We start from the raw sequence: 10,405 nt of genomic DNA, 5'->3' as shown, positions 1-10,405 counted from the left end.
TTAAATGCTGAAAGTATAAAAGGAGCAACATTACCTTTAATGCAGAACCAAATTGGCAAAGATGGGGACTTTGTCATCGCTTCTACCAGTGATTACAGTTTTGCAATAAATGGAGCAGAGACAGGGGTAGGGTATGCATGGTCAAGGGCAAGTCTTTTGTTCAGTTTACTGGTATGTAAAATGCGGTTATGCTGCCTTGACCAGCAAGGGAGGTGCAGGGATTACTTAGTTAAAGTCTATAAGTGCCTTGGCCATGGAAAGCAGAGGATAAGTTTTCAAGTACTATCGCAAAGAGGAGGTTGTAGGTATTTTTCTGGCTATATAAAGCAGCAAAAATTATCTTAAAAATTAATCAACATAAAATAGGAAAACCTGAAATTACAGTTTGTTGCTATATGAAAGTCTTTATTTAGACATAAATGCCCAACAACTTTGCTGAAAAGCAGTCAACTCATTCTCACACTGAAGGAGATTCAGTCAGCACTTGCAGCATTAGAAATGTGCTCACCCTAAAGTATGTACCTGCAAGGCCTAAAGTGGATGAGAAAAATGCAGGAACGGAAGAAACGCCAGCTGTTGAGACCAGATCAGAAGGTTGTGGAAGTGCATCCGTCTGTGTCACTGCAGACTTTCTTTCAGGGGCTGCTGGGTCAGGGGACACTGTGTCGGTGTCTGGGGACAGGATTAAGGACAGAACTTACATTCTTTCCTCTGTACACCACCAAAATAGTCCTAGAAGAGAGGCTCCTGCTGCAACGCCTCTTCAGGGATTAACCCCCCCCAGCCAATAACATTTTTCTTTCTGTTATTGCTGTGCAAAAAAAAAAAAAAAATCCAGAAGGAAATCTGAAAAAGTGCAGTGAGAAGCCAGTGGGGCCAGGAAATGGAAATGGATGGCTGGACACTTTGGGATTGTTACAGGCAGGTCTGGTTCAGTGAGATTTGCTGGGCTGCCGCTTTGCTGGCCTGGGAGATACATTAGAAAATGATATTTAGAAGTCATAAATAATCTTATTATATTGCAGCTGTTAGCATTCTGGGAAACATGGATAAAAGTAGTGGAGAACTGAATTAAAGAACCCCCCAGTGGCACAATTGTGGCAACAGCTGAAGGGAGAAAAAAACATAGATATTATGGATGGATGAACCTAGAGAATTTTTTAGGTTTGGATTCAAGCTCAGTTGAAATTGTGAAGTCCCTGCTTGCCTTGTAGGGACAACTCATGGATGCTGCATGTTGCTCCTTCTGTTGTAGAACTGTTGGACTTACTTAGAAATGGAAAAAAACATTAGCATTGGGCATCTAGTCCACAGCCCACTTTCCCGAGCTTTAGCACTGACTGTTCCACAGCTAAATTCAGCTTGTCAAGCTACTTTGCTTGATATTCCCCTTGAATTTCCCTTTTCCTGCTGTATGTTCTCTTCACAATATGTTGTATATGATGAAAAGTAAATAATTGCTGAAACTTGGTGTCAAGGGGTGTCAAACTGCCCTGAACATGTCACATTGATTTTTATATGGCTATGGCCCCATTTCATAGATACTGTTCATTGATGCTAATACAATGAACACTGAGTAGTCTACCAGCTTAGACCTGAAAGAGATGGACATTGGCAGATCCCTTCAAATCAGGTACCACGGCGCACTCATACACTCACAATGTGAGTATGATCTGGATATTAGAAAAGAAAAGGCAAAGAACTAATGCCATAAACCAGCTAAGCCTGCTCCCCCTCTGCCCCCCTCTCACTTTTTACTATTTATAAGCCTTAGTTGACAGCTTGAACTATGGTCACGTTAGACAGATGTTTCCAGCCTTACATTTCTCCTATATGCCATTGCAGAACCTCCCCACCCTGTCCTGTGTGGTGGAAAACACAGACCCCAGAATTATTTAGTTCCCCAATTTGGATTTGTGCATGACCTAAGACAGGAGCTGAAGACAGGTCTTCATTTTTCAACAGAAAGCACGTATGATAAATCAGGAATCACTATTAAACAGGTTTTTAACTCTAGAAGTTCTTTGAATCAGACTGTTTCCTTCCCAGACCATAGCAATGATGGAAAATGCTTCCCAAGTCCCCTGTTACAGGGACAGACAGCAGAGATAATAACTCCTGACACTTCATGGTGTTTGTGTCACCCTGGAAATAAATAAAGAACAATTAGCCATAGCATAAAACCACTTATGTTTGTGTACAGACAATGTAACTGATCTTATGTGCTTTTAATTGTGAATGTTTAATAATTAGTTGCCTGATAGATTTAGTAGCTATAAACATGTATACAATAGTGTATATAGTGTAAACAACAAATTTAATACAGCACGTTTTATGTTTAAGGAGTGAATATGTTTCCTTTCAAAGGCTGATTTTTTTGTTGATATGATTTTTATCTTTGTGGTCAGAAGCTAGAGCATCACAGGTTCCTGGGGACAAGTTCAAATTCTCCATCCAAGAAGGAGGGCAGGTTACTGTTCATTATCCAAAAGTATCTGAGCTATTCACAAAACATCTTTACAGACTTTATGGTGTCCCTTTTGCTATGTGTTCATGGCCAGTTCTTTCTTATTTTGGATGTGTACACTTTATTTTTCATTTTTATGTAGGTTTCTTCAGGCTGACTTAACCTCTTTTTATATACTCTTTTATCTTTTTTTTCCCTCAGTTCACCAAAATTTTTGTTGGATTCCTCTGGTCTTCTGTAAAACTTGAGACTGCTCCCGACTTTGTAATGTTCACAGCGTTAGGAGTTGGAGTATTTTATGGGTAATACTACAGCTGTAGGAACTGATGTAACAAAACTGAGTGCAAGATTGTATAGAAGAGGAAGTGGGTTTTATTTAGTTTTCTAAAAAACATGAGACTGCCAATGCACACATGGGATTCACAAGCTCCAAATGTATGTCTCCAAGTATTCTGGGCAGAATCACTTGCATGCAAGGGGAGATCGCCATCGAACCTTCACTTCATCTTCTGGCTTTCTTTTCACTGGTGGTAATGAATTGGTTTTTAGATGGGTCTTTTATACATTTCAGGAGTCACAGGTACCGAGCTTTCACCTTGGAATCTTGGTTAATTACCCATCGTAAACCTTGCGTGACATTGCTGCACATATTGCCTTCTCCATCCTCATTTTGGGTAGCTTGCTGTTAAAGCTTGGCTTCTTGTTAGGGTTACAGGAAGAGAAATGGCACACACAGTGTGCTGTAGTCTTGCCGCCATCCTCCCATTACCGAATTGCAGGTTTTCTGCTCTTGAGTCATCCGTGCTGTGATTTTGATGAAAGCAAACACATTCCTCAGTGTTTACCAGTTTTGCTGCTGTTGATCATGTCCCTGGCTATCAGTACAGGCCATTCTTTGAATCCTTGCTCTCGTGTTCCTCTGGTGCTTTTACAGACACACATCTGCATTCATACTTCTAACTAATCTTAATATTTCTGTATACAGACCTTTGCATAGCAACATAATATAAACCATGGAGTACAGTGCTGGCCCTGGTTTGGATGGTTGGCAGGCTGTACTTAAGTTTGTGCTGGGTTAATTGCACTGCAACTTGTTCCAGCTTTACTGGGAGAGGCAGATGCAGGTAATTACATCAAGTCCCCAGTCACTAGGCTGCATTATTTATTTAATATATCAAACTGACTGCAGTTTTTCTTTGTGCCTGTTCCTGGGCCAGTTACACCAGCTTAAAATGCAACTGTATTAATGTGCAATTACCTGACTGCACATTAAGGGAAATGTTATAAACCAGCTCAGGTAGAAGAGGAACTTGAGGCTATGTCACCCCTCCCACCGCCCCCTGGGCACCCCTGATTCTTAGAAAGGAAACACTCGGAAGGTGGTGGGTGCTTCAGCATGTCCCCAGGGGTGTCATCTGTGTAGTCTGGAGGGAAAAGCCCTTCCCAGGCACAGGCACCTTCACTGAGAATGACTACAGGCAGTCTGTCTTTTTGGCTGAACCAGCACCACCCTCCCCATCGTCCTAAGAGAAGGGCTGATGCTCTCTGCTCACACCCCACTTGGGCCAACTCTGTGTCTCTGCAGTGCTGCTTGCATCCAGTCAGCTGGAAAATAGTGCCCTGAGGTGTGTACAGTGCTGGATGCTCAAGGGAAGGCATGGCCTAGCAGAGGCTAGGACTGCTTGTGAAAGCATCTGAGAGGAGCCCGCAGAAGTGACCCTATCTCAGCAGAGAAGGGCATTACCCAGCTGAATGTCAGAGCTTCCAAAATGCTCAACAAATTTAGAACATTACTGGAATAAGAACAGCATCTGTAAGAACTTCAACCAGTGTAAAATTATACAGGCTCCTAATCCTTCTCCCCCACAGCATGCAATGAGTTCCACATTGAGTCAGAAAAATAGACGAGCTCAGTGTGCCAGAGATAGAATATTGCACAATTAACCCTACTGTGGAGGTTTATTGCTCCTCCCCGAATCAGCCGATGCCGACCACTATCCAGCACAGAAGCCATGCTCATCACTGGGCTGTCGCAACACGACAGTGTGCAGCCATGTGAACTGCTTTTTTCCAGTCTAGTCCTCCATTCAGGCAGGCTAGAATTTTTGGAGATTTTTATGGTAGAAAGAAGCTAATATTTAAAGAGGTGTGCTCCGTACACTATTCCTGCCATGTGTGGTCATGTTACTCTTCTGGGGTGATCAGGAACAGTTACTGACATGGAAAAACAACCCTTGAAAAGAGTTCCAGGGATTTTAGCTGTATTCTATACAGTTTCCTAGATAGCAATTCCAGACAAATTAGAAGGAGCAGTCAGAAAACTGAGTGAGCCTCTTTTCCAGCAGAAGTTTTGCGGGTCAGCAGCAGGCTACACAAACCCCTCCCAGCAGACAAGCTCTCAGAAATGGTCCCATCAGTGGACTCAAAATGCTGGGTTACAGACCTGGCCAAAACGCCTGGTCCTGCAGACTGGTTCTCTAAGGAAGAAACAGTGCTGAAGGAGTCAGGTGTTCCTTGGATGGGAACTGGCTTATTTATAGCCAGTTACCCCTTGGCCACACCAGCACCGTCCTCACAAAGTTCACTGCTTTTATAGCTGCATTTCTAGTGCATCTGTAGCATGTAATCGGCATGCTCAGGCATTCCTCTGCCCAGTCCTTGGGTGCACTTTCATGTTGTTGTTGTTTTGTTTAGAACGATGCCCAACAAGCAACATACAGCAAAACTCATCTGCTAGTGCTAGTCTAACATGGGATGTGTGCTCTGGGTCAATGCACCTAGTTGTGTTGCGGGGAAAAAAAATCTGAACACTTTTTTTTCTTTAATGGCGAATGACTGTCAGCCCTCACCTAAATCAGTAAAGCTTCACCCAGTATGCAATAAATCAGCCACACTAGCAGATCATCTGCTGTAATTTTTGCTCTAGTATATTTAACATAATGTCACAGGCCGTGTACATAACTTTTATTTATGTTTGTGCCGTGAGCATTTTGCTTTAGCACACAGTACTTACATTCCCTCCAAGAACACTGTGTCACACTGGAGTGCAATGTCCTGCTTTTATTGAGCTGCAGTGACTGTGGTCACGGTAATATTTATGTCCTGTGCCTGTCAGTGTGTTAAGGAATGAAGCTAAATAAACTTTGCAAAGCTGACAAACCCGCTCTGATTATTTTTGCCCCATCCTTTTCATTTGTGTAACAAGTTGCCAGGTTAGCATTTGGAACAGCCTGTGCTGCAAGATGAGGGATCTCCTGTAATCAAGATTTTCGCTACCCTTCCTGGCATTTGGATCGGGCTTTTAAAAAATGATACTCCTTCAAAGAAGTACATGATGTTTCACCTTTTAAATTTGCAGCATCTAAATGGGAGATACAGAGCCTTCTCTTCTCCTGGACTGGAAGCCAGAAGCCTGCATGGGCTAAGAGCAAACAGGTCAGCCCAGGAGTGGTGCAGTAACGACCCCCTGGTTTCTGCAGCTTTTGGTAGATTCTCTGGTGTCTAATAACATACATATGCCAGATGAAACTTGCGGGGGGGGGGGGGGGGGGGGGGGGGGGGGGGGGGGAGGGCGGGGAGTGTGCATGCAGGATACCTGTTCCTTGTGTGGCTTCTCTGAATGAGATATCACACGGAGGTTTTTCTGCACTGGGAAAATGAATCCTCCCCTGTCTCCTCCCCTGTCTCTTCTAAAGAAACATGTGAGAACTTACATCTTTGCAACTGTGACCACACTATCAAAGCTGCTTAAAGCTGGCCAAGGGGTTCAAATGTTCGTGGTGAGATAGGGAAGGAAGGGGAGAGGAACAACACAACTGCTGCCTCTGCCCCCCACGCACACATGCTTTGCAAATGAGCAATCAAAGGGCTCCTGGATGAGAGCGTGACCATGCCAGGAGGGCTCTCAAGCCCTGTGGTTAGGGCAGTCACCCAAGGAAAGGGAGTCTTCTAGGGGTGGCTGCTGTGTGTACTACAACCTGGGCCACCCACCAGGCGAGCTGGTCCCAAGCAGATCTCCCAGACTGGCCCCGGTGCATCTCTCTCATTGCCCATTGCCATCGCCTCTTCTCTGGGAAGCCTCAGCATAAAGTGGCAAATGGCTCAGAGCCTTGTGTCCCTATGGGGGTGGCAGGGGGAGAAGAGCCACCGTTGTACACGAGATACCTCTGTCATACCTGGGTCCACTTCAAATTCAATGCTCACCTTGTGTTTCTGGGGGGGTGTCAAGACCTTAAGCAGGTTGTCTGCTCAGGGGAGTGTTATCCTGGGAGGATTTCACCTGTGCACCTAACTGAACACTAAGTAAGTTATTTTAACATGCTTTAGCCTGTTATTTTTGATACTGCCTTCCAAACACTGCTCTACTTTTGCTTTGCACAGTGACAACCAAAGGAAAAGTTTACTATTTTTTTTCCATTTCACTGTTAGCTTGTTTTTAATCCTCATAGACTGTCAGCGTAACTTTCACACTGAGTCATATTTGTGTACTTACAACTTTGCATCTTGGGACAGGGAAACCTCTCAGGTTTTTTTCCTGTTCTTTTTCAGTCTTGATGCTGATTATTCTGATCCTGAATCAACAAAACACTTAAACATATGCTAACATGAAGGAATAACTGTCTAGCTAACTAAGCTCTCTCATTTTATATATGTGCCACATAAGAGCTAAATAAATATGTCTAAAAATATGGTCAATAAATATGGTCAATAAATGCTAAACCTAAGGCCAGAAAGTTTCATACTGAAGGCAATTGGATGGAGTAACATTATCTCAGTGAGCTGAAGAGCTTGGTTGGATCAGGGACAGGGTGTTCAATACCTTGAAGGATCATATTGCTGAAGAGTCTGGGTGACAATTTCAAAGCTCTTCCCTATGGATTCCTACGAAAATGCATAGAAACCAGGATTCCAGTTCTTCACACTAATATTGAAGGTTGTGCCCTACATCTGTCTTCTGCTTTCTTCACCAACTGTTTCCAGTGATAATTTTTGATGAAATTAATTTTTTGTTTTAATCAAGATTAGAATCATACGTTTTGATACTGAGAATGATTTTGATTTTGTTGAATCACATTCTCTTCTTAGCTGAAATACAGACTCACTCACAAAGAATTAAATGGAATAAATATGAAAGAGCAATCTAATGCAAATAGCCAGCAGAAGGAAATACTGGTTCACACAACATACTAGAAACCTGTAGAAATCATTGCCATAGGATGGAGTCAAACCCAAAAGCATGGCAAACTTCAAAACACAGATTGAAGAGTATTTCTGAAAGATTCTGAAAGGCCTTTAGAAAGACTATAAAGCTCCCTGATTCAAGATTAAACCAAGAATTAATTATTAGGGGTAAACAGAAAACAAGGGGAGGGACAGTTTCTCTGCCATCTGTAGTCCCTCCAACCATCTTCCACAGCATCCACAGCTAGACACAATAAAAGCCAGAATACAGTCGGACAGACTAGGCACAGAACTGGGAATGGTATTGGTATATTTATCTTCCCCTGTAAAAACAAAAATTAAGAAATGCTTGCAGAATTTATCTTTCAAGGTCTTTCTACCTTCCTGGTTCTTTTTCAATTCAGAAAAAAGAGTTTATTGACACAAGGAAAGCTGTAAACTCTGCAGCCATAACTTACAGCCAGGTTTGGAGGGGGCTTCAGCTTCCCCACTGCTTTCAGTGTTAATGTCTCAATATTATATTAGAAATGTAGTGCAAATGAAAATCTGACACTTATCCCAAAAATGACATTTAAAAATGAGAAACAAATTATACTGTTATTTGTATTATTTTCTATGATGACTGTGAAAAATTATGCTGAAGAGCTTTTTATTAGATTTTAACAATCAAAATAACAACTCTAGCTGTCCGTAAAACACACTTCCTGTGAAGGCAGGCACCTTACAGATCCCAAGCACTCAATTTTTAAAATTTCTTGAGAAGACAGAATTTTTATTTTTATTGTAATATTGTCTGGACTTTATAATTTAGCACTGTGTCTTCATTTCCTCTGTTGTGCAAACACGCGTGGCGGTATTTTGAAAATGTCTGTCTCAAGAAGACCGCTGAGGAAGCCTCACAGACAGAGAAAAACACAGAGGGAACAATTGCAAAGATTTATTTAGCGCATTCTGTGCTTGGCACTTAGAAACAGAGTTCCGTGCATAGGGCAAATCTTTATACACCTTTTTCTTCATACATATTTTACATACCATTTTTATTGCCCTCTTTTATATTCATAATATTGAATCCCCCACTAGGCATATAAATACATTTATCTACAACACCTCACAACAAATCTCAATAATATCTGTATTCTGTTACTTGGTATTTGCATTTTCACACAACTTAAATGCATAGCTTGCACCAAGCTACAATTGTTTTCTTATTTTTAAAGGATTTGAAGAAAAAATAAAAGAGAAGAAAAAAAAACAGAAAAGAAAGGTGTCAAAAGGCAATGATCTATTTGGTTAAACAGAGATCATGTGGCAGGCGGGAGGTTGGCGAATACTCGACCTCACTGTTACTGAAATGCTAACGGTTTTCTATGGCAACTCTTGCATGCAAGGTGAGGGAGGCCGGCTGCACTTCTGTAGAGCAGAGCTCTTTTCTCATTGCTCTTCCCCGTGAGCTCAGTCTGGACAGTTTCCTCCCATTGGGTTGAGTGCTATGGGACACACGTTCCCCACAAAGGCTGTCGTCCTTTTGGTTTGGGTGCATCACTTCAGGTCACATCAACAGGAGCTGAGCCCCCTGTCCCCCATGCATCTTTCCAAAGATCAGTCCCTGCTTATGTCTGAGGCTCACTTGTAGGTTAAAACTTTTCTCGCTCTTCTCTCTCTCCCATCTCCACCTGCAGGCTGGGTGCTGGTAAGCTCGACCCTCACAAAGAAACCGCTCGTCAGGCAGAGGCATGGTGAAAATGCAGAAACCTCTTTGGGAGGAGAAGCTCCAGCCCAGCAGCACCATTCCTGTGCTACAGTGGGAGAAGGAGCCACGGGCCACTGTTGGCTTCAGAAATGGGCTGAGCCGCTCCAGCAGTGAGGAACGGTCTGGGAAGGGGAAGGTCTTTAAAGCTATGGGCAGTGCAGCTTCAGAGGACAAAGCCTTGGGAGACTGCCTTTCTTCGACACCCAGAGGAGACAGCACAGGGGCACGGCTCCTGCCACGTCAAGAGCTCACACAAGCTGAGAGTTAATGCATAAATGGTATATTCAGCTGCTTCTCTCCAGCTTCTCATTAAAGTCATGCCCTTCTCTCTGCAATGTCCAGAAAAAGCAGACACTCCATGCCAGGTCTGGAGGCTCTGGGCTACAACAAGCTGCAATGGCTGTCAGTCGAGGCTTTCCACAAGGTTCCGTGGCGCATACCTAGATGGCTTGTGTTCTTATTTATCATTACATTACTAGTTCCACTATAAGTTTGAAGGCAAAAAGGTACTGGGATGGGTTTACCCCTGGAAATGACGAAGGTCCAGCTGCCTTCGATGCCAAGGAGAAGCACGGCTTGTTAGACCATGTGCACAGACATCTGTGAGGAGGAGCCCTGAACCGCACCATACTGTCTGTTGTCACAAGCATTGGCCATCTGCTGGTTGCCGGAGGGAGGGCTGATCATGTGCATCCCGTGATCCATCCCTGTGGAAAGGTATTGCCTCTCTCCAAAGGCTCCGCTGGATGGGGAAGAGCAAAGTAAAGTGCTTTGGGAGGTGGTGAGTTTCTCCGGGCTTGCCGCCAGCCTGGGGGAAGCAGGGAAATTGTATCCATAGAGGTTGTAGGGATTGTGCAGGGAGAAGGCATTGTAGGAGCTCTGCTGCATGTGGCCGCCACCAAACATGTGTGAAGAGGAGGAGGTGGAGGCAGGGTTGCCTGCTTGCATGACATACTGAAACTGGGAGCTGGGCCAGGACCCCAGCTGGCCACTGTACGCCTCCATCT

The 10,405-nt window shown here is 43.6% G+C and overlaps 1 protein-coding gene across 1 annotated transcript in view; it reads right to left on the bottom strand.

Moving 5' to 3' along the window:
* Positions 1–8,570: 8,570 nt before the first annotated feature.
* Positions 8,571–10,405, bottom strand: part of TBX15 (T-box 15) — a 100,632-nt gene continuing 98,797 nt past the window's right edge. Inside the window, exon 9 of the mRNA XM_009329197.1 lies at positions 8,571–10,405. This exon is cut by the window's right edge and continues 23 nt beyond it. Coding sequence (XP_009327472.1) covers positions 9,978–10,405 — 428 coding nt within the window. The 3' untranslated portion in view covers positions 8,571–9,977.

This window comes from Pygoscelis adeliae, unplaced genomic scaffold (genome assembly GCF_000699105.1).
Source record: "Pygoscelis adeliae isolate BGI_AS28 unplaced genomic scaffold, ASM69910v1 Scaffold120, whole genome shotgun sequence".
NCBI classification, from domain to species: Eukaryota; Metazoa; Chordata; class Aves; order Sphenisciformes; family Spheniscidae; genus Pygoscelis; species Pygoscelis adeliae.
This window is presented reverse-complemented; position numbering and strand designations above follow the sequence as displayed.